At 41.1% G+C, this 23,924-nt stretch overlaps 2 protein-coding genes and 1 long non-coding RNA gene across 5 annotated transcripts in view; 2 read left to right on the top strand and 1 right to left on the bottom strand.

Annotated features, from left to right (window-relative positions):
• Positions 1 to 23,924, bottom strand: part of LOC116699569 (dipeptidyl peptidase 9) — a 33,369-nt gene that overhangs the window by 3,293 nt on the left and 6,152 nt on the right. For 2 of the 3 annotated variants that reach the window (XR_004334456.1, XR_004334457.1), the window contains exons 9-22: positions 23,731 to 23,792; positions 23,544 to 23,644; positions 21,883 to 22,060; positions 21,588 to 21,747; positions 21,387 to 21,466; positions 20,752 to 20,904; positions 19,647 to 19,785; positions 18,523 to 18,668; positions 18,263 to 18,409; positions 17,653 to 17,805; positions 17,143 to 17,285; positions 15,185 to 15,296; positions 14,608 to 14,842; positions 11,234 to 11,239 (exon numbers count right to left, since the gene is read on the bottom strand). Coding sequence is in view for 1 of the 3 variants with exons in the window: in XM_032532231.1 (XP_032388122.1) it covers positions 14,750 to 14,842; positions 15,185 to 15,296; positions 17,143 to 17,285; positions 17,653 to 17,805; positions 18,263 to 18,409; positions 18,523 to 18,668; positions 19,647 to 19,785; positions 20,752 to 20,904; positions 21,387 to 21,466; positions 21,588 to 21,747; positions 21,883 to 22,060; positions 23,544 to 23,644; positions 23,731 to 23,792 (1,667 nt within the window). In the remaining 2 variants the exon portion in view is untranslated. Of the gene's footprint in view, positions 1 to 11,233; positions 11,240 to 13,823; positions 14,843 to 15,184; positions 15,297 to 17,142; positions 17,286 to 17,652; positions 17,806 to 18,262; positions 18,410 to 18,522; positions 18,669 to 19,646; positions 19,786 to 20,751; positions 20,905 to 21,386; positions 21,467 to 21,587; positions 21,748 to 21,882; positions 22,061 to 23,543; positions 23,645 to 23,730; positions 23,793 to 23,924 lie in introns of those variants that run through there. The other variant, XM_032532231.1, reaches the window with a different exon arrangement.
• Positions 5,957 to 12,536, top strand: angptl4 (angiopoietin-like 4). The gene is made up of 7 exons (XM_032532239.1): positions 5,957 to 6,612; positions 7,404 to 7,514; positions 7,652 to 7,739; positions 10,208 to 10,321; positions 10,474 to 10,569; positions 10,816 to 11,100; positions 11,259 to 12,536. The coding sequence occupies exons 1-7, from the start codon at positions 6,076 to 6,078 to the stop codon at positions 11,441 to 11,443; spliced, it is 1,416 nt and encodes a 471-aa protein (XP_032388130.1). The 5' UTR covers positions 5,957 to 6,075; the 3' UTR covers positions 11,444 to 12,536.
• The window catches only part of LOC116699579 (uncharacterized), a 23,603-nt gene continuing 12,213 nt past the window's right edge, over positions 12,535 to 23,924 (top strand). Inside the window, exons 1-2 of the long non-coding RNA XR_004334460.1 lie at positions 12,535 to 12,547; positions 19,712 to 19,722. This is a non-coding gene — a long non-coding RNA (uncharacterized LOC116699579). The remainder of the gene's footprint in view (positions 12,548 to 19,711; positions 19,723 to 23,924) is intronic.

The raw sequence follows: 23,924 nt of genomic DNA, 5'->3' as shown, positions 1-23,924 counted from the left end.
CCCCCCCCCCCCATTACGAATAACTTTATAAAAGATTTTTTTTTAAAGACACTTTTTCAACTTTCATGATGTATTTTTCACTTTCATTTTGTATTTTTACTTTATAATGCACATTTCCCATTTATTTAGTTTTCTATACTGTTTGGTTTTGCCTCACTTTTGCACTATTTAGGATTCATATTTTGTACTGTATATATTTTGTACATGCACCATGGGTCGGAGGGGAAGCGTATCTTCGACCCCTCTGTATGTCGGGAACACATTTTGAGAGAATTTACAATGAAGTTGACTTGACTTGACTTAAATGGAAATACTAAATACTAAATGTATTCGGCAAAATTCCTAAACTTATCCCATCTCAATAAACCCGATAAATCAGTGACACTGTTACATCAGCAGGAGGACAGGCACAGGTGTAACGAATAATCAATTACAGCTGCTTTCCATGCTGACTCAATGGGCTTACTGGGACACTTAATGGAACAGAGCCAAGCCGACCGTTAATCAGTTACACCTGGGCTTTTCATGCTAAGAAAGTTAAAACGCCTGCCTATATATCCGGCCTTGACCAAAAAATCTAACATGCTTCACATTCATGACAACACCCTGACCAAAGACCCATAAATCTCGTATTGCCTACTTCTTCTCAGTTATGGTTATAACACGCCTAGAAAGCAGCATCCCTATAGTGTCCCTCCCTGAAGCTCTTCTATTTTTACTTCTCCAGTCCATCCTGACTGATTTTTCTACTCTATCACAAGGCAGTCATGAGCTCCATTTACAATACCGAAAACCTCAATTGCCGTGCACTCAACAAAAAAAGGAATAAGTGTCTAATGATATCCGAAATGAGGAACATGGGCCAGGTGACAATTGGCTGACTCCAAGAGAAGTGAGGTGGGCAGGTGACACATTCTCAAGACATGCTTTATGTGTGATAATGAGTTATAATATTAAGTTCCACTTGGATATTCATATGGTAAGGTCTCTCATCATTGTACAAGAGCATGCAAGGTAAAAGTGTATAGGTCTTTTCCCTCAAAATTTTCTCCTCAAAATTGGAATATATTCAGATTTGTATTTCTAGCGAATAAAAGCGGGGGGAATCTGTGAATATAAAACCCCCAAATTTCATCAAATAGTCCCAAATGGAAAAGATCACAGATCACAGTCCATCCATTTTTTCTTTCCATCCCCTTCCATGACTAAGGCTAGGGGCTACACTGGGATTAACAGATGTTCTGTGTTTGGAATCTGGGTAAAAGTTCACCATGCAGGCTACAGATGGGAGTGGTAATTTGTGGAAATTGAACAAGCAGCTGTGGGGAGGTGTGGATCCAGTGATTATCGGTAACATATGACTGTATGGCTTGAGAGTTCGAATGAGAGGATACGGAGGAAACAGATTCCTGCAAGACGGACACATTATTGTAGACATTACACCATATAAAAAGTTTCTTGAATATATTTGTTTAGTTTGTCCTCAAGTAAATACATTGTCTACTGACTGTTAGTTCTTTTAGTTTGAGCTGATTTGATTCCTCGCTGGATGAAATCCAGTGGTGGAAAGTAACTAACTACATTTACTTGAATACAACTTTTTGTATTTTGAGGTACGACTTATTTCCATTTAATGATACTTCATACTCCAACTCAACTACATTTGAAAGAAACTACCTTTATTTAAATGTTTTGGTCAGCCTTCCTATATCTTCTGCATATACGATCTAGGAGTCTCTGAACCGTCAATGCAGACAGGGAATGACTGTAACGGCACTGTAGCAGCACTTTGTACTCACATATAGCATAGCTGTGACATGACAACAATATGGAGGTCCTGACAGCTCATTTAAAGCATAGACAGTATAAAACATGGATGTGATGTCAACCATCAGTTTTTGAAGAACCAAAATTGAGTTTAAAGTGGGTGGCTCCTGATCGGCTCCTGGTTGTTGCCATTTTGGCTGTGCCCGACTTCGGCTAGTTGAAAAAAATAGGCAAAGAGGTGGAGCGTGGATGGAGCTGAGGCAGGAACTAAGCCTACAGTCTACGCTTGCCTAATGTGACAACAGCCCAACTGTCAGTAAAAGAGGAGCGCCCTTAATTGTGCAGAACTACAAGACTTAATTTAATGAGATGTCATGAATGGTCTTAGCTTTACAGACCAAAACCAGTTTTTGTACCAGACTGTAACATGTTTAATTCTGCTGTAAAGTTGGGCATATTCTTTTTTTGCCGTATTAAGCCTTTACTTGATAGGACAGCTTATACATGAAAGGGGAGCGAGAGGGGGAAAGACATGCAGCAAAGGGCCGCAGGTCGGAGTCGAACCCGAGCCTGCTGCGTCGAGGACTGATTCTCCATCTGTTGGTGCGAGCTCTACCAGGTGAGCTACACAGGCGCTCAATTAGGGCAGTTTTAGGGCCTTTTGGAGTCAGGCTCAAGTGGCCACTCAATAAACTGCCGTTTTTGGCACTTCCGCGTCGGTTTTATTTTGCAGCACCGGAGGTTGCCGCTTAGTTAATTAAAGACACAGTTACGGAATACGGGCTGTGCGTTTTGAAACTTTGACAGTATTTATATAGCCCCGGAACCCTTCTTCATAATCAAATCAATTTCAATGCAGGACTTTTGCTTGTAATGGAGTTGTTTCACACTGAAATTTAAGGAAAAGATCTGAATACTTCTTCTTCCACCAATGACACAGGCGTCACAAGGGTTGGAAAAACTGACTAACAAAATGTTGTCTTTACAAACATGAGTCATCCCACGATTACGGCATGATTACAACATCAAGCAAAACAGGATTTCTCCCAGACAGTGTGAACAGCCAACTGCAATGTACAAAATCTGGATCACAATTTCCCTGATCAGTTCAGGCCATTTTATAAACCTACATTGTACTTCTTCAGGCTTCTGAACAATCAGTGCCTGCTGACTGACACACAGCTGTAATTCAGCTCGACCACCACGGATACAACAAAAGATGAATTCTCCATTTGCCTGATATGATGCATCATATGATACCATCAGCACAGAAAGCTAAAAATGAAGGTCTGCAGTTCTTCTTTCACACCCTTACTGTATATCACCCTCACATACCTGCAGAGATGTGCAATGTCCCAGTAGAACAATTCTTTCTTGTACGTGTTCTTTACATGTGCCACCATGATGATTGTGTACCAGACGGGCATTGAATTGAACTGTTAAACGGGTGTCTTTCTGAGATGGGATGTTCCTGCTTGTACCTGCTTCAGACAGATACCTTTCAACCACTTAGCCATCAGCAAATGGAAAAACGTGTTCCCATTCAGCGATAATGCTGCTGTAGCCTACTATAAATCAAAGGCTACGAATCATCACTGCAGTTGATACACAAGCTTTTCTGTTTTAAAAAACAAAAGCTAATCTGTCTGCATTGACCTCTGTGCTCCTACAAAAAGGAAAGACTGAAAGAGAGGAACCTATTTTTAACCAGAACACAGCAGGACGTTGAGGCAAGTAATGCATGTTTTGTTTGTTACATTCCAAACCAGATGCCACATGAGTGGGATCCCTGTAATCCTCATGCACTGAGTTTCCCCTCTTAGCACTGTCAGCAATCTCCCAGTTACCTTTCACCTACTTAGTCTCGGCTGCTGACAAGAGAGGGTTAAACCAGCTTCTTCTGGTCTGGTCTGGATCTTGCGAAGCATACAATCTTTCCGGCGGAGGTTGTAAAAAAAAAAAGAAAAAAAAAGAAAAAGAAAAATACCCAGCCCCCGCAGTGTGAGCATCCTCTGTGCTGTGAACTTTCCCCTACTTCTCACAGTCTTGACATCTTCCCAGTGGCATATCTCTGCCGAGGAACACCTCAGACCAAACTGTACGGATGTTCCTCTCGTGACATGATCCACAGAGTCACTGACTTCATTCATTCATTAACCTTATCGCCAAATGATAAAGAAATCCAGAAATATTGTTTCTACAATAGCTGTTGAAAAATGTTTTTTTTTTACATTATGATCTCATTTATCTATATCAGTCTATAAACAGGACAATTTGTATTTTGAAGGCTTACGTGATCAGGCTAATTAAGTTTAAGAGAAAATAAGGAATAAGGAAATGATTTCTCTCCATGACAGCTAAAGTTGTGTTAAAAATAATGGCAGTGCAATATCACTAACCTCATAAATCATATTTTTTGGTAGTAGTGATATTTCTACATGGCAAATAATTTACTAGTAAGTGTTTTAGAGTCATAGAAAACCAACAGACCAACAGTCATGACATGCATGCTGCTCCTTCTGCAAAGTCTTAGTTCCAGATGAACCAGAATGATGTAATGGAGTGGCCGGCCCAATCCCCGGACCTAAATCCTATAGAACACTTGTGGGGTGACATCAAAAACGCTGTTTCTGAGTTAAAACCCAGTAATGCAGAGGAATTGTGGAATGTAGTTTAATCGCCCTGGGCTGGAAAACCTGTTCACAGGTGCCAGAAGTTGGTCAAGATCATGCAACACAGATGTGAAACAGTTCTCAGAAATAATGGTTATGCAACTAAATATTAGTGCAGTGACTCAAAGTTTTTATATAATAGGTAACTATAAGAGTATCATTATGCTGTACGCAACGAATGTACAGAGAAAAAAAACGTAGGTATTTTTTGAGGAACAAGTAATTTGTTAATGATATATAGCTATTTAATTATTGCTTTCCCTGTCCCATCCTAGTGCAGATCAAATTGTGTTCCCTAATTTTGTCTGAATTCTTTCTCAGTCTTGAGAAATATAGTATATAGACAGTATGTATATAGTATATATAACACATATATAACACATATATAACACACACACATATAACACACACATATAATACAAATATGTATATAGTATATATTTGTGTTATACCTTGTAAGGTAGAAACTTGATAAATGTTGGTCATGTTTTGATTTGGAATTGAATATGCAGTGTTCCCAAAGCATTGCTATTATGGAATTAAACGCTATTCTAAGGATTTTTAGCATTTCTCACTTTTTTAAACAAACTTCTATTATTCTGAACATACTACAACTGTATATCCTTTGTGTTGGCATTTCATACTGTGAAAAAAAATGGACTAGTATTTCTTTCCTGATTTGCAGATTAGGGCTGCAACCAACGAATATTTTCATTGTCCAATAATCTGTCGATTATTTTCTTTCTCAATTAATGGGTTAGTTGTTTGGTCTGTAAAATGTCAGAAAATGGGGAAAATGTTGATCAGTGTTTCCCAAAGCCCAAGACGACGTCCTCAGACATCTTGTTTTGTCCACAACCCAAAGAAAGGGAAGACAGAACATATTCCCATTTAAGAAGCTGGAATCAGAGAAATTATATCTTTTTTTAATTAAATAGGACTTAAACCGATGAATCAATTATCAAAATAGTAGAAGATTAATTTAATAGTTGACACCTGATCGATTAATCATTGCAGCTCTAGTGCAGATCAAATTGTGTTCTCTAATTTTGTCTGAATTCTTTCTCAGTCTTGAATTAAATATCTCAGATTTAATGTGCAGTTCCCTTGACAATACAGACACTTTCTATTTCATGAGCTTAATGGTGGGTTCTAATATCACTAATAACTGATTTCAGATATTGTGCTGATGAAAAGATTAGCTAACATATTCTCAACCACTACAAATATTACACTTTGTGTTAATTCAGTAAAACTTCCCAAAAAAGGATGCACTTGTTTCACTGCAGGGGATATCAACTCCAGGAGATAATGGAATCCCTGTCTCTCACCGTGCAGAGATGAAAGCCAATCTTTTTGTTGTATAATGTCCCTCCTCCGCCTCTCACATGAATAGTTAACAGAGGTGGAGGAGGGACAGAAACTTGAGAGTAACTGCCCCCCTCCCTCTCCTCGGCTAGCCAATGGCAGGCAGCTTACAGTCTAGAATTGAGGGCTGTGAAAACTATAAAACAGTAGTGCTCTGACTGCTCTGTCAGGAGCCTAGCTCTTAGAATCAACTTAAGAAGACAAGGCAGGACGCCTCGCACTTCTGCAACCGGAAAATATATACCAATCAAAGAAACCTTTCAATAGGATGAAAGCAATGAAGACAACACTGGCAACTGTGACTCTGTGCCTGGTGCTGCTCATGGCAACAGGTTTCCCTTTGGAGAAGAAAGGGGGTTCATCCTCGGGCAGCGCCGGCAAGGAGAAGCGTGTACAGTACGCAGGGTGGGATGATGTGAATGTCATTGCTCATGGCCTGCTGCAGTTGGGCCAGGGGCTGAAGGAGCACGTGGACAAAACCAAAGTCCAGATGAGGGACATTTCCACCAAGCTGAAGGTCTTCAACCGCACAGTGGCCGAGCTGGGGAAGGAAAGCCAGAAGCTGCGAGTGGAGGGGGACGCCCTGAAGGCTCGAGCCCATGGACTGGAGGACAGAGAGGGGCAGCTGCTCAACGTCACCGCCGAGCTGAGGGAGAAGGCGGAGGAGATGCAGCAGGAGAGGAGGACGATGAAAGAGAGGATGAGCCTGCTGGAGGAGAGGGTGGACAGCATGCTCCAGGGGGACGCTGTGGTGCTTGACACCAGCGCCGGAGCCAAGAACAATAGTGATGCTCAAAACATCCAGGTGAGAATGTGTTTTGATCTTTGATGATGATCATTTGTTTGGGAAGGCAGGAGCATGTAAAAATTAGGGGAGTGACGCTAGTATGCGAAACATAATTCCTATACTCATTACTTCAAGATATTACCATAAAAAGCCCAACCAAGTACATGTTTCACTGATGGTTAAAAGGAATCAAGTAATGTTAGTGGATGTACAATATGCATGGACCATTGGCTTTCATGGTGGGGCTTTTTCCTAAGCACTAAAGGGCCCTAAATCAAAATGTACAAAGGGCAAGCAGTGGATGTGTGTGAATGTGGGTGGTGGGATGGTGGAGGGGAGGGGGGGGGGAATAGTGGCTTGAAGAGAGCGTGCAGTACGTGCAGGGAAACACTAAAGGCTGCCAGACAAAGGGATCTGTACCATCAGCTGCAAGAATGTGTGAATAATTCTCCCCAGCTGGGACATTTCACAACCTGTAGAGTAGTTGGCCATATGACACGGCTTTACAGTGGGATGGCAATCCCGCGCTGAGAGCGAGTTACACAACCACACCACAGCCTGTTGGAAAGGACACATGCTTGTCATTGAGAGTTGAAAATGTTATGTAGTGTCTATGTCGCAGGTGTTTCAATGAAACTCTACAATGGCCCATTTGTTGGGCTCATTCCCAGCTGTATATACAGTCTTTGGTTCATTCTGGTGCTTCTATGGCGATGTCTTCTTAAGTTCTGAAGCGTCAACTTTTACGCACAAGCACTGTGTGGAATAAAAACTGATCTGAAAATCTAAAAATGTGTGTTGTGTTTCAGCTGATGATGGAGGCGCAAAACAAACGCGTTGACGACCTTGTGGAGCGGATCAGGCTCCAGCAGGAGAAGCTTGACAAGCAGAATGTGCGCATCAGGACCCTGCAGACTCAGGTGAGGAACCGTTACAGTTACGCATGCAGCTTGCAAACACACGTCTGGGGATTCCATATCAGAGGACTTGCTGTGTAAGTATTTTCTCACGTTGACATATTGTCTGCACTCTTATCAATGGTCCGTTCCTTTTTCAGGTCCAACAGTCACGACAGAGAGCATCCCCGCGTGGCAGCGACACTGACGCGCAAAGTGGCCTGTCCGAGCAAAGCGACTCACCAGTCGGTAAGTAAAGACAAAAAGCGCCAGAAATCCCCTACCGACACTGTCTTAAGTCGACTGGACACAATCTGACGCCAAATGTAGCCGGCCATCTGCTTAACACATCTCTAAAGAAGCTTACATCACTAGCAATTAAAATCAAGGTATCTAATCAATTTGGGCACGCTACTCACAGTGTGAGCCCAAACATATTAACTGGTGGAGCTTTTTGCCCAAGCTGTCCTTTTTAGCCTGGAAAAACCTAATGGCATTGTTCAACTAATACAAAGTCTTTATACTTAGTCATCCAACTTTTCAGATCTATAAACTAGAAAATATGTTATTGTTTTTGTTTATAGCTTTATTTGAAACATATTTCAATCATCAGGATATAAAGTACTCAGCCTGAAGAACTGGTGGGGAGAAAAGGGGAAATTAACATTGTCAGAATGAGCCTCATACTGTGGCTCACTGTCGTAATTGGCAATTGTGAAGGCAGTAAATGATGCCCTCAGTGAGCAGCCACACCAAGCAGCTGTTGCTCGTGAACTGAACTGTGATTGGACCAGCAGTTCTAATGAATGCTTTCATCCAGACTGTACTCCACTGGATACAAAGCGACTCCACGCCAACTACAGAAGAGTTACACCCTTTTTCTGCTTTCTTACCCACCACACTTTGCTGTTTAGCCTTCAAAGAGGACAAAAGGGATGATTGGAATAAATGCTGTATAAAATGTATATACTATGCATATTCCAATGGCAGATTCTAATTAAAATAGATTCAAATAAATTGGAATACATTTAAAGGCAAACCTCTGTGTCTGATGGCCATAGATGAGAAGTGGGTGAAAGGTGAACATGGCTGAGGCAACAGTTGAGACCAATCAGTCAGCCTGTACAAATTACAATAACACCTCCGAGCTGTGACATCAGCAGGATTTTAAGGAATGATGAAAGAAGAAACAAGTTTCTCTGGCAAGGTTTCAACTGGGGGAAGGTTCACTGGTCTCTCCGAGAGAGTTCAGTCAGGTTCACACAGCTCAACAGGATTACTCACACTGTTTGTCCTAAATCTAAACAAATCTAGCATGCAATGTTCCTCAGATTACTGTCTTTGTGCCTGGGCCAGGAAAAAAAAGGAGGGAAAACAATGGGGAAATGGGCAAAGGCGGTCTATATTTAACTGTGAACTTTATAAAGATATCCTCCACTGTTTTGAAGACACTCGCCTCCTCCCCCTTTTCAAGATGTCCCACCTTTCTGGGTAAAACAAACATTTGCACGTCCCTCAAGAATGAGCAACCTTTCCCCTAGATCTGTCAGGGAGTCAGACATCCCTCCTCCTCCTCCTCTGTCATCCTCTCCTCCCCCATCCCTACACACAAACACCCACGTCATCCTCTGTCTTTCTCCCATTGTAATGAATAAGAAGTGTGCCAAAGTTCAGGAGAACCCCCGAGCCTGTGGCAGAACCCAGCCACAACTGGCAACCGAGAGTTCACGTCTTTAGGGAAAAGGTCATCACACACAAATGAGGTTTTGTGTTCTTGCGGCCAATATCCAACAAAAAATAAATCGGGGAAAAAAGCAAAATTGTATTCCTTTTTTTGTAATGTAAAGATATTAAATAGCATCACGTGATGACATCATCCATGATAAAAAAAGAAAAGGATTACAGGAGAGGCACTATCCCTTGCATCATTAGGCACATGACAGCTCTGATTGGCTCCTGGGTTCCCTGCTTTATGTTACTGCCTTCTCCGATTTCTTTTTGTAGCAACAGCCCATATCCCCCTCCTTACCACGCGCTGATCACTCCCCATGCATGCACCAGCCATGCACTCCTGCATTACCGAACGGCTGCTGTGCACGTGAAGCAGTTGTGACAGACCAGAGGGGAGGGGGGATCAATGACAGGGAGAAGGGGGTTGAGGAATGTAAAGGGTAGTGGTGTGTGTGTGCAGCTCAAATGGCTGGAAAGCCAAGCACCCGTAAACAGGGAAGATTGCTTGAGAACTGGGAGAAAGGTCATATTTATATGAGACACAAGTTCTCACTCTCTCTGTTGTTGGGGCTAGGTCAGAGGCTTTTATTGGGTACACATTTATATCTCCAGACTTACTGAAAAGCTTACTCGGAACGATAGCCATATTTGTAGAAACTCGACGCTCGCAGCGCGGGGAAACATGTCACTGAGAGGTTCCCCAAGCAGAATAGCCTACTTATCAATTCTGGGTTGAGTAAACAAGTTTAGATTTCAGTTGGAATTTGGCAGCTGCCCAGCGAACCTTCAGCCTCACTTTACAAAGAACTCTTTTACCTCTGTCACAGTAACAGAGTTAAAGGGAGTAAAAAGCAAAACACAAATGTGTCATGCATAATTAGCATGGACAGCAGTGTACATGAAAGGTAATCACACTGTTTGGATTGCAGTGATACTGTACGGAGCTGGTTGTCCTAACGTTTGGATTTTATTTTTTATTTTTCTAGAAATGGCAACAGACTGTCATGAGCTGTTCCTGAGAGGAGAGACAACAAGTGGGGTCTACACCATCCAGCCGATAAATGCAGAGCCCTTTAAAGTCTTCTGTGAGATAACTGCTGGTAAGCGAAGAGAAAGTTTCCCCCATTTTGCTCTTTGTGTCAACAATTGCTAACTACTAGACAATCAGTCAGTGACTTCAAACTGTACAAAAAGCTGCACTTCTGGTTGTTGCAAATTTTCCTAATCAATCTGTTTCTGTCTTTTTGTCCAGATGGCGGATGGACAGTGATCCAAAGGCGTCAAGATGGCTCAGTAGACTTCGACCAGCTATGGCAGGCTTACAAGAAAGGCTTTGGCGCCCTAGATGGTAAATGCTCTTTTGGCTTTGATCGCACTCTCACTGACCGGACAGGTGCTAGCCTGCCTGGCCAGGGCCAGATTAGCTCACACAGCATTACTATCCTTTCCAACCACTGCATTAGAGGACAGAATCTGTCCCCCAAAAGCATCTTATTGCTGATACGCTTGCAATGGATCAAAGGCCAACAGTATTTAACACAGTAGCAGATGTCAGTGTCAGTTTTTTCACAATTCTGCTTTTTTTTGTCTCTAGGAGAGTTCTGGTTGGGTCTAGAAAATATCCACTCCATCGCTAAAGATGGTGGCTACATCCTCAACATCAAGCTCTCTGACTGGAGTGACGACTTGGTATCTATCGACCTCCCCTTCCATCTGGGCGGAGAGGAAACCAAGTACTCGCTTAAGATTCAGAAGGCCGACACGTTCAGCCTCTTGGAGAGTTCCCTGGGGACTGACACCACCTCCGGCCAGCCTTTTTCCACCAGTGACCAAGACAACGACCAGAAAAAGGACACCAACTGTGCCAATCACCTCTCTGGTAAGTTGTAATTGGCTATCTTAATTATATATATATATATATACATATACATATATATATATATATATATATGCCTTTTTTATGTTTTTTTTAAGTTTCCAATATGGGATATTGCTCAAAGGCAGCACCTGACCTGATACTGTCCTTTGTCTTGCTAGGTGGCTGGTGGTTCAGTAACTGCGGTCCCTCCAACCTAAACGGTAGATACTTCCAGACCCCCCCTCCTAAGCAGCGGCACCAGAGGAAGCAGAGCATTTTCTGGAAGACCTGGAGAGGCCGCTACTACCCTCTGAAGTCCAGCAGGATGATGATCGCCCCTGCTGCGATCCTAAAAAAGGCCTAAAGAATAGAAAGAGACAGAATGTAAAAGTCGAGACAAAGAGAAGGGAGAGAAAGAAGTAGATTTTGGACTATTCCTTCTTTTCTTGGTGCTTTAAATGGAGTTCTAGGTTTCCAATGCTCTGTTCCCAGAGAGACGAGCAGATTCCTCCCCTGTACCTAGAGCAACAGATGGAAAAAGAACAAAAAAACATGCAGTGGAAAATTTTCCACATGTTGTACCATTGCAATTGATTCCTTCTGTTAGCACGAAGCTGGGGCCCCTAGCAGGAGAACATCACAGAGCGAGTCCAGGCCCGTCCACGGTGCTGTGAGCCACAAAGGATTTCTAACAAGTAGAGACGCATCACCAGACATGTGGTGTCAACTGTGCATGTGGGCTGTTGTCGAGTTTAAATGTGGTTTTGTAGCAAGTAATCAAACACTGTCAGCTAAAAACAGATTAAGAAAAGCTCTTATTTTGTAAAGGAAATATGCAGGATTGAAGTGCAGGCCAATTAAGAGGGCCTTTTAGACCCAATGGTGCGGACCAAATAATGACTTAGTAAAAACATCATAACGTTGGTTTCTACATGAGCTTGATCATATTTGTGTTGAAAGGCATTAGTTATAAATCACTGTAAACTAGGATTATAATGCAGAAACTGTGTTAAGACTGATGATACACTGAAAAACCATTCAAGCCTTTTGTAGAATACATTTTCCATCTGCAATGGTGAATCAAATTAGGCATATTCTTCACTGACTTTATTTTTTCTGTGGAGATTTTGAGGATGTTAGGTCATATTGACTATTTTAAAACAAGAGGCATGGTTTTGTACATAGTGTATGAAGGAATGTCATCTGTCTTTTCAGAAATATAACTGTATATAATTTCCTGTGACATCTATTGTTATCTGTTGTTCTCGAGACATGAGAGTTTGTTGTTGTAGATATTTCCTTTCCTTATTTAAATGCTAAATCAATCTATAAGTTTCTGGTGCTGCCTGTTTGTAATTTATATTGTGTTTGTCGTGTTTACCAGATGTCAAATGGTTTTTAAGAGACTTTAACCATTTTGGGGGCCATAGTGAGCCAATAAAAATGATTTTAACTAAGATTGCCTTTTGTCTGTGTGTGTATTATGTGTCACTTTGAGAGTACCCACAAGTTTGCAACAAACAACGTAAACAACGTAAGGTAGTAGGCTATACTAGCATAAATCAGTCACTGACAACAGAACCTAAATCAAAGTCTACAGAAGCAAATACCATAACTACTAGCCCCACGAGCTAGACATTATCCCTGACATAATATTGTGGGGGAAAAATATTGTGGCTTTTTTTAATTAATGCATTTTGTCAATAGCTAATGCAATCCCTCCCCTTAAATGGAGAAATTGGTTCTGCTGGTGGGGGGAAAAAATGATTAGTTTAATTTGTGGTTTATCTAGGTTAACATTTCAAACTGTTCATAGATTGTTGCTTTCATGTAAAACAATCACGATTTCTCTTTGATTTTCATTTCTCCAATTAAGACTGTTTGTTCTGAACACGTCATTTTGATCTTATCTAACCAAACCTGTCTGGGTAGTAAGACTTTCTTTGGAAACCACCTGCAGGCACAAACACATACAGTAGAACCAATCCATTTCTTTGAGCCACACGTGGCAGATCTCTGGTATCTCTTTATCAGATTAGTTATATAATGTGGAAGCAAACTTCAGGAGCTTTAAGGTGTCAGCTTCAATGTTTCACCGTGGCACTCCCGGTTTCCTTGTCAGGCTTACTGTTAAGGTGCTTCAACCCTACTGATCCTGCGGGCACTGACAACTGGCTCAGGATCCACCTCTAACAGCTGATCTGCTGGAGCGTGCTCTGAACTGACCTCTCCCTTCAGCGTATCGATGTAGCCGGTTAAAGTCAATGCCTGGCTGGCTGGCTGGCACGCACACAATAGGTGAATTCCCTTGTTACCTGACAAGAAAGATGCGTAACACTTTACTGACTGAACAAACCACAACCGCCACAAAAATGCTCTGACTATCCCTGACAAAACATTTATTAAAACTGAAACATATTGCTTGCGTTGAACACCTATGAGGAGTACCCTATTAATGAATTACTATGGCAATTGTGCAATCCACAAAAGACGGGGACAGAACTGCCGCCAAGCATCTGCTGCTTCACTCGTGCAAGAGGTGGAGTGATTGTGAGCCCATGTTGCTGCAGCAGTGGTGGAGCTTTTGGTTAGGTGGAATATCAGTATTAGAAAACACAGTGTAGATGAGTGCAGAGAGCCTGGTTCTACCCTGCAAAACATTTAACAGAACACATCCCACAACTATAGAAGATGCATAAACTTGCAACTGCTTGAATAAGACAAATACAGTAAAAAAAGGAGCATGTGATTGATTCATACATTTATTCATTACAAATTGTATTCCGGTGGTACAAAGCTGTTGTAAGACTCCAGTGCTCACCCTCCTGTTGTCTTTATTGCAGTAAAAAAGGAAATACCAGCATGATCAAGAGTCAAGAGGTACTTTGGCAAATATAAATTACGTGTTGAGAAGGCAAGCAGACATCTCGAGTAATGTAATGTGAGGGGAAAGAACAGCAAGAGTGTCAATGAGCGGCTTCTGTCAGCACTCATTAAAAAAAGAATAAAAATCCATAAAATATTTTATTTTAAACACACGCTTAAAACAAGTGGACAGAGGAAGAGTCTCGGTTTTCTTCCTTTCTTCATCATTACACAAACTGCAAGGTACGGACTCCCGGTATGTATGGATATTGCAATTCTATGTGTGACTGTATGAGACAAACTGTATTTCAGTGAGCTCATGTCTGTGAATATGCGTATAGATTTAATTTCATATCTGTGAACTGTAACCCTGTTCCTACCACTGACTCAAGTGAACAAAACAGGTGGAGCAGGGGAGAAAAACAACATTTGGCAAAAACCCATCATGGTTGCAGAGATGTGGACATGGGTGACATACACATGACACAGCCTGCAAATGTTTCTCTTTATGTCCTTGTCTTTGTTCAGCTCTCAGGGTGAGACACCAAACCCCTGTACTCGTAAACCGTACCCCAGACTGTACACAGGGCGGAGGGCATGAAGGATACACAGCGAGTAAGAACAAGAGACAGAGAGCACGAAAGAGGAGAGAAGAGAGGAGACGTTCTCTTGAAGACAGGGTGAACAGTTAGGGACTAGGGTTGGGGTGCAGAGGTCAGGGAGAGTAAAGATGGGCAGTGAGATGGGGGGGAGGGGTAAAAGAGGACAGATGGGAAACCAGACTTCACTTCTCCCTTGTCTTATTTCAGAGGTATTGTTGTAGAAAGTGCAGCAGCATTATCTCGTAGTGCTCGCCAGACTCAGGGCAGCGAATACTGTGTCGCTCGTTGGGGTATACCTGGAAAATTGAAACAGGACAACCAAATTACAGACTGACGTGTACTACAGGTCTGTATCCTGTATAATCTGCTTTTACAACAAATGGAATTCTTCATATAGAATCCTGACATTGATTCATCTGTTGTATTTTACTACCATTTAACATTACAGTGACCTACGCCAATATATTAAACACATTTTCTGTTGGATTTGTACATTTTTTGTAGTGCAGACTCCCAACATCACATAGACATGTATGATGAAAAGGTATGTAAATTATGTTAACCTAGTATAAAGAGATTTCTTATGGCTACTTCAGAAAGATGTGTTTAGTGGGTGGAATACGGCTTGTGATGCTAACCTGAAGCTGGTAAGGCTTCCCAGCTCGGATTATCTGTGACACTAAGAAATTGGTGTGGAAAAAGTGCACATTCTCATCTAGAAATCCATGGAGAATCAGCAAACGGTTGGGCCTGAAATGACAAGGATTACAAATTGAAAGGGTTCCATACAATAGAATTTTTTTTTCCCATGCCACTGTTGCTCCAAGTGCATTGTCTTGGTGGAATAGTATTTTGTAAATGATAGTTTGGTCTAGACCTAGGGGAGAGCCGGGACAGTTGAAAAACTTTTCAATGAAACGTAATTTACAAAGCGGTCGTATCGCACTGAAAGCTGATATTTTGTCACTAGCAACCTACACTTGTCATCTGTCAAATACAGTTGCATTTCCAGCTTTGGACAAAACCGTTCAGGAGTTATTGCAGCAAAAGTGGGACATGCGTAATGTTTCATCTGTCCCTCCTGGACGGGACGAATGAAACAGCATGCGGGGACGAATGAAACCTACAGTTTAAGCTATATGAACTTCCAACAACTTTAATATTTTACTGTATATCATGGATGGTACTTCCAGAAGGTGTTATTATAGATTGTTGCAGGACTATGCGTCTTTGCACAACTAATTGCCGTCATCCTGAAGCGGTTATTGAAATATCATGCACTGTGGATCATTGTGCTATTTTTATAGCTAGAACAGTAAGTTTTTCTATTTATATCATGTTTCTATTGTGGAAAATGTCATTTCACTAGGTTTTTACATGGGTTATACCACTGGACGTCCAAAAAAAACGCCCCCCAACCCGTCAGTCTCCATAGGATAACATGGGAAAACTCGACCCCCCTACCTGGTGGGCTCAAATATATTTTCATCATTCTAAAACTGCTTTTCCATGTCTCACCTACATAAATAATTGTATGAACACAGATATTTGTGCATTTACTTAAAATGCATGGAGTTACAGCCAGGTCGGGGACATTTGAAACAGCTGTTGCAACCGTCCCGACATAGACATATGATTACAGCCTGTTTTGCTTCTCATGTAAACAAGCATGAAATACGAAAGTCTGGGATTGTGGAGAACATTAACTGGTCTACAGAATAAGCATGCAGTCAAACCTTTAAATGAAAAACCCTTGTTAATAATCAAAAAAATGTGACCGTTAATGAAGTTTACTTTTGACCATCAAAACTCGTTTATCGACTGTAACTCCGTGATAAAAGGAAATAACAGGAAGATATTTGGCTGATAGAAGGAGGTTAACATGTTCTATGTTCAGACCTAAGGAAGTCTGTCTCTCATCATTGCACTTGGAGAAAACTGGAATGTTTCATCCGTCCCGCGTTTCAATCGTCCCGGCTCTCCCCTACTTTATCTTTTAAACGCCCAGAGATAACTTCTGTTTTGACTCAGCACTATAAATAAAATTGAATTAAAAAATAAGACATACATAACACATGTTAGCCAATTGTGAAAGACCCCCCATTTCTTTATGATTTAAAACAGGGAACGCCTTCACTGATTTTGACACATTTATAGAAAGGTGAAATATTGCAACTGCAGGGCTTCAGAGACTCTTTGGTTTGACTTCAGCATCCAAGAGCAGTGCACCAACATGCTCTTTGTCAGGCCCTTGGGGGTTTTTAGTCCCTAAAATCTGAGGCTAACTGGCACTCAGCCTGCCCACTTCAAATCTTAATTTCACCCTTCCAGATTTGAATAACTTTGGTGATAAAAAAAAGAGTGCAGAGATCTGTTTGTTTTTCATTTTCAAGTAGCAATGGAAGGAACATTACACCAACGTGTAAATACCTCATAGTGCATTAAAAAAAAAATACTAGCCATACAGGCATGGACACGTCTCAAAGTATTGCTTTCAGTTCAGAAGGTTCAAATTCATAAATCACATTTTAGGCCGAGAAATATTTCGAAATCTCAAGCACTAAACTTCTAAAATGGTACAAGTGTGTGTACTGACTCGCTGGGCAGCTTGTCCACGTGCAGTGCCACAGAGCCTTCCTCATAGCCCTGCTGGTTATTCTCAGGCACATCCATGTAACGCTCTGTGTAGCCTGTGTCGTACGCCATCCACACAGTCACCGGGGCACCCGCAATAGCCAACTGGCAGGGAAGCACAATGCAGACAGATGGAAAAGAAAGTAAAAATAAAGAATACAAAAACAGTATCTTACTGTGGAAAAGTAGTGACTGGTATAAAAATTAAACTTTCAATCCCTCTAGCACAGGGATGCATGTGCAGATTTCTTTACTGAATGACATATATACCAACACATTGGACAACACAGACACCATGTGGCTGTAAGTGGCAACTACATCATGTCGAGTTTTGTAACTGGAATGAAGCATTACATAGCAATGGTGTAATTTTTTACTTGCTAAAGGAGACAGCAGAGAATGTTCACTGATAGAAAGTGTGTATATGGTTTAAGGATAACAGAAGGGCTGAAGGATGATAAATCACCCTAACCTTGAAGATATTGGGTCGCTGAATGAGCCCCATGAGAGAGAGGAAACCTCCATAGGACCAGCCGTGAATGGCAACGCGGCTCAGGTCCACAAAGTTAAACTTCTCCGCCACATACTGCAGCCCCTCCACCTGGTCTTCAATCTCCACCTGACCCTGAAGAGACAAAGGCAGATTGGAGAATACATTAAGAGTGTAATTTAACCTGGCATGTTTTTTATGCTATTTAATCATGTTATTTATGAATACCAACTTCTGCCTTCTAACAGGCGATTTAGAGTCCCTTACTTTAGATACAACAGGCTCAAGAACCCTTTTATCCATCAGCCTGTCCTGTTGCTAAACCAAAATCTGAATCCGAGGATATCATGAAACATGTTTCTTTGTCATGGCTGTTGATGTCTTTTCATCTTTGTACTATAAAAGTAATTGTTGTTTAACTCTGTGTCTATTTTTCTTTTTTTAGTGGGGCTGCTCGGGGTCAAACTAATTTTAGTGTAAACTGACAAAGTTGTATTGGATCGTATTAGAATGTATTAATTATTAATTTAGTCATCAAAATTAAATTCTCCAAGTGCATTGCAGCCATTTAATTATCGGACTCTTACTTTACCATTTTGTTTTGCAGTGCTCCTTCAAATTCAAGGCCCCTCTGACAGGAACCCCTCCCATCAATGACGACCACAGCATAGCCCAGAGAGGCCAGCGTGTTGAGGCGGAGGTACTTCATGCCTTTGAAGGAGTTGTTCACCAGCTGCACCTGGATACACATGCAAAATGGTGTGCTAAATGATTTTTTTTATTTACAGAGTACTATAGGTTCAAAGCAACATTTTGTGGACACAGACCCAATTTAAACACATATCCACAAACCTGTGGGCCTCCATACACAAAGAGAACAGTCGGGTGTTTCCTGCCAGGCTGCATGTTGTGAGGCTTGTACACCATCCCATAAAGTTGGAAGCCTGACTTTCCTGGAAAGTCAAAAATCTCAGGCGGATTGTAATCTCCCGGGCAACCTGGAAGACATATTAACACATGTGGTCATCAGATTAGCATGTTCTAAAACTATCAGGGATTGTGGCTCAACGCCTAGGGGAACTTAAAAGCAATGGATCTGCAAAACCATACACTAAATCACACTAACTGTGCAATATGTTGCAGTACAGGCAGCATTCATACAGACATTCATACACTGGTGGCCAAGGCAACCGTTACTAGGTGCCACCTGCTCTTGACCAAATAACTTGATGTCAATATTTCAATGATATTATAGGATTGGCAATTGGTGTTTTAACAAAATATTATTTACACAATGAGATTTTTGATAAATAATCATCAGGAATGTTGATTAAATGACAAAGTGTGTAAAGGCAAATAATAGAATAGCTAGAACAGTCTGCTGAGTTCATAAAATGACATCCCTTTACTCTAATGCCTTTAAAACCAGGAAAAGACCACACTTAATAATTACCATTTTACGATATCCAAAATTTAAGCCTATATTAAAGTCTCATATCCCGATATCAATAATATCATTATATTGCCCAACCCTAATGTAGACTGCAGGGGCCAGGGATCCACTGACCTCCCCATTGGTAGATGACCGCTCTACCCCCTGAGCCACAGCCACCCACAGTAAAGAATTACAATCTCGCTCTTGGAACTTTTAATGAGTCATAAACGACAATCAACTCTGACACAAATTGCTCGTGATGCCAAAAGTGTTTGAGCACCCTATTATCTGATTGCTGTCAGGATTGTCTGGAGGACGCCGCTGTGGATTGAACCGACCGTCCTTGATCTAATCAAAACCAGACCTCAACTTTCCCCTACAGACTCAGTTCTATTGATTGTTCCAAAAATAAAACCACAGATAGTGGGCAACCTTCAAACTTGGTCAGACTGCCATCTAAGAGAAACTAAGTGCAAACAGTGCATATTGATTCAATCAGGAAACTACTGTATGGAGGTTGGTTACATCACATCCCGTTTACCTGGTGATTCCATCATGCTGGCCCAGAACTCGGGTACCACGCGTAGTAGTGGGTCACCTTCCGAGCTGGTCAGTTTGTAGACGTGAACACATGGAGGCGTACTCACGTTACTGAAGTGGCTGACAAAAAAGTCAAAGTTCTGCAGAATAAAAGAGGGGGGGGGAGATTCAAATAATATACATAGAAAGAATTATGAACAAAATAGAACTGCCAAGGAAGGAATGAAAAGACTGAGGGATGAGGGGATACAATTGTATACCAGGTTCTGTGTTAAAAAGCCCAACTTGAGCTACTGTCGGTGTAAAATACTGGCAATGCCCAGAAAACATTTATCCCCTTTACTGCAGACTATCCAATCAATCCTTGGAAGCTTTGCTCAGGTTTTACAGCAGCTTTCAGGTAAAGTAAAACTATTTCACAGCTTCTATTTGCTGCACTCGCACTAAATCCCAATCTGCACCGTTTGTGTTAACCCAGTAGTCTGTCAGCTTTAAGTCACTGTTTTGATTTAGTTGAGTAATTTTAGGTTCATATAAAACTTTGCATTACTTAGAGGTTAAAACTGGACAATATTATCTGCAGTAACACTGGCATGTAATGTGTGCAATACTTAAGTGCTTTCATTATTATTATTATTATTATTATTATTATTATTATTATTACTTTTCACCATTGCAACACCTTAATTATGTTAATTATGTAATTACTGTATCATAATATTCCTTTAACTATGTAAATATCCACACTCCTTATATTTCTTTATTTATGTTTCTACTATTTGTGCAACACAGTTTCCCTTCGAGGATCAATAAAGTATTTCTGATTCTGATTCTGATATAGCCCTTACATTCACACTCGGACATCATCTCTTTTAATCATGTTGTGGGAAAATATTTCTTCAATTTCCTTTTACTAAACCATTTTCTTTCTGAAACATGACTATCACTAGCAGCCAAAAAAGGTCAAGAGAGGAATATCTGTAAACCACATTTTGTTGGGTGAGCTGCAATATGGATAGACGAACAGCTGGATGAGAAAATAAATGAATGGATTATTGAAATGTGCATGTGTGTATTTGGTTGAGTAGGTCAACAAATGGTTTTACCTGACTAACAGAGCAGCTATGAGAGAAGCCAGGCTTGGTTAGTCTGACCACCTCTCCAGGCGAGTCATAGCTGACCACGTAGAGGTGGTGCTCCAGAGGAGTGTCTCTGGTGCCCTGGAAGTACACCAACTTTGCTGCCTCGTTCACCCAGATCTAACAAAGGAGAAACATGTAATGAAAATGAAAAGACAATAGCAGCCAGGCAGAGGCATGATTCTGTGAGGTACAGCAAACTCTTCAGTTTAGCTCTTAAACTCTTGAGATTTAAATCAATTTTTAGGGGATACCAGATGTGAACTTGGTGTCTTTCAGTTTTTCAGGGTGTTCATATCCACACTGGATGAGCAATGCAGCATTTTTTTTTAATACCTAGTGCCCCATTTTTAGGACAGTGGACAGCAAAATAATACTCAGCACAATTCCTTCACTTGATGTAGATGTATATACCCTTAAATTAAAAGTTAGTTAGTTAGTTGAGTTTGGACCTTAAGCTCATAATTGTTAAATGTCAAAGTCAATGAGTTGAGGTACAGAGTCACCGGAACAAAGTATATGTAAATACGTCCTGAATGCACTCTAAACACCTGTATATCTTTTATAGGTATGAATCTATACACTGATGGACGTTGTCTAACCTTGGAACCATGTCTTGCTAGCACTTCCCATTCTCCACTGGTCAATGTAACCTCCTCCTTGATTGCACACTTGAAGTCTCCTGCCAAAAACAGATAACAACGTCAACATGCTCCCTGACATACCGAGCACTCTGACGTAAACCGTGATTATCTGATAGGATCATTTTTAAATAAATGCAGAACCATGTCTTAGCCTCTTACCCTCTATGTGTTGGTAGTCCTCCGTCCAATGGTAGCAGCCCGGTTGTAACAGCGATGTGATTTTATACAGATGGCTGAAACCTGTTTTAGACTCATTTACCCAAATGAAAGTAAATTCATCTTCTGTTGTTTGAATAAAGGGATAGAATATATCATGAACCTGGGGGAAGAGAAGAACAGTCAGTTACTGACAGAAACACCTACAGCATTCACAACCATAACAATTAGTTCATTAGTAGGAGGAAAGACATAAGGTATAAAGTAACCAGCAGGTGTACCATGTGGAAAGACCTACATTAATCCAGACGTCTGTGGTCTCTTCATAGATTATGTATGGTTGTGTGTTTTTGGGCACGGCCTCCACACTTTCCTGCCTCTGAGCTGGGTCATCCGTGACAGGGATGAAGAGGGCTGGAGGCAGCAGGACCAGCTGCAGTTTTCTCTGGCTGCGGTCCAGAAGCACTGCACAGCCACTAGGGGGACACAGAGCAGACACAACTCAAAAGATTGCATTATACAAAAACCATAAACATAAGCACAATTGCCCATTGACGAGGGGTGGAACAGTACACAGAAGTCAGGGTTCTGTTTATCAATCAATCAATCAATCAATCAATCAATCAATCAACTTCAAAGCTTCCCATGGGCAAATTCAGTTTGTTACTTGATCCCTTCTTGAGTAGAAATATATAGAGAAATTATCAGAACAAATATAAATAAGAAATACAATTAAATATAAAATGTGTAAACAAAATAAAAGTAAGAAATATCTAGGTAATGACTTCCTATGGCGCATCTAGGTGGAATGAGTCTTGCACTGAATGTACTTCAGTGTTTGACTATTGTGTGTTGGAGTGGATGGGAGATGTTGTCCAAGATGGCACCAATCTTGGACAACACCGTCTTCGCCGACACTGCCGCCATAGAGTCCAGCTCCACCCCCACAACGTCCCTGGCCTTGCGGATCAGTCTTTCTGTTGAGTCTGTTGGCGTCTGCTAACCTAAGGCTGTTTCCCCAGAACACAACAGCAAGGACAGCACTGGCCACCACAGACTTATAAAACATCCTTAGCATGTCTGGCAGATGTTAGAAGGACATCAGCCTCCTCAGAAAATAGAGGCGGTTTTTTTGTGTCTAGTTTATTGTCAATGTAAACTCCCAGGTCCTTGCGGACCTGGATGGAAACAGGGTCACTACTCGGATCAGTACTCGGTATCAACCTATACACGAGTTCAGGTATCAGAATCGGTATTGGGAAGCAAAACATGGTACTGGACCATCTCTAATTAGGAGTCATGGCTTGGTGCGAGTTTGGTAAAACAGGAAAAAAAAATGCATTAGAATGCGTTTCTTTTTAAATGTATTAACAGTAGTGCAGATGTCAAAGACAGACACAATCCTCTTGGTGGGGGCTGAGGTAGCATTTTGCCCACTGGCAACTTTGGTAAACTATTTTTATTATTAAAAAAAAATATATATATATAAGGAACTCTTTTGTGTCTTCTTGTGCATTAGGAGGATTGTTTCAATTCATACCACCATGGCTATATTCAAACATTCAGAGAACATTCAAACATTCAACAACATTCAAAGCAACACATTTATCATTCCGATCATTGCACGTCTAGGTGACGCCCTCGTGTGTTAGCATGTTGGATGTGTTTCTGGGAAGAACTGGAGCTTGAGAACTTTGGTTCCACATAAATTGCATCAATCTACATACTGTGTATTCTGTGTGCAAAAAGGGACGGTTTGGTACGAATACATGAACCGTTACAGACAGCTGTTTCTTTGTGGTTTTTTTATTGTAAAAGAGAATATTATCTGTATGTATCCTTATTCATGCCACAATATCAGTGCCAATTCCAGGCTGTATACCTTTGTTCTGGTGGTTTATTTTGAGAATGACAGCATCATTGAGTCAACAGAGTTAAAACTTTGAGAGTAACACTTACTATTTTCCATCACTTGTCCATCCTACTCTGGCAATGTATTCTGTCCCAGGAAACAAGGAAGTGAAGGGGACGACCAGTTCTTTATCTTGCATGCTCACAATCTGTACAACCATGAACACACATTAGGAACACCTAATTATAATTTTGGAAAAGAGGAAAAGACTAACAAAGATAGCAAAAGACTTACTCTTCCTTGATGGTCTGTCTTGATTTCTGCCATTTTAAGGGTAGCCTTGGGATTTTTGCTACCTATAAATAAAGAAAAAAAGGAAAATATAAAATAGACAATAAAACAATTCACTGATCCCAAAAAAATCACTGATCCAGAAGCGAGAGTGAGTGAGTGAGTGAGTGGTCTGTGTGTGTGTGTGTACCGCGCGC

Source organism: Etheostoma spectabile, chromosome 12 (genome assembly GCF_008692095.1).
Source record: "Etheostoma spectabile isolate EspeVRDwgs_2016 chromosome 12, UIUC_Espe_1.0, whole genome shotgun sequence".
In the NCBI taxonomy this organism is placed as follows: domain Eukaryota; kingdom Metazoa; phylum Chordata; class Actinopteri; order Perciformes; family Percidae; genus Etheostoma; species Etheostoma spectabile.
Note: the sequence above shows the minus strand (reverse complement) of the source record. Positions and strands in the feature narration are given on the sequence as shown.

What these genes read in the sequence shown, in the direction of transcription:
- angptl4 (XM_032532239.1), top strand. Translation starts at nt 6,076, where the DNA reads ATGAAAGCAATGAAGACAACACTGGCAACTGTGACTCTGTGCCTGGTG. An exon ending in GCAAAGCGACTCACCAGTCG is followed by an intron (nt 7,740 to 10,207) that starts GTAAGTAAAGAC and finishes TTATTTTTCTAG; the next exon opens with AAATGGCAACAGACTGTCAT. An exon ending in CTTCTGTGAGATAACTGCTG is followed by an intron (nt 10,322 to 10,473) that starts GTAAGCGAAGAG and finishes CTTTTTGTCCAG; the next exon opens with ATGGCGGATGGACAGTGATC.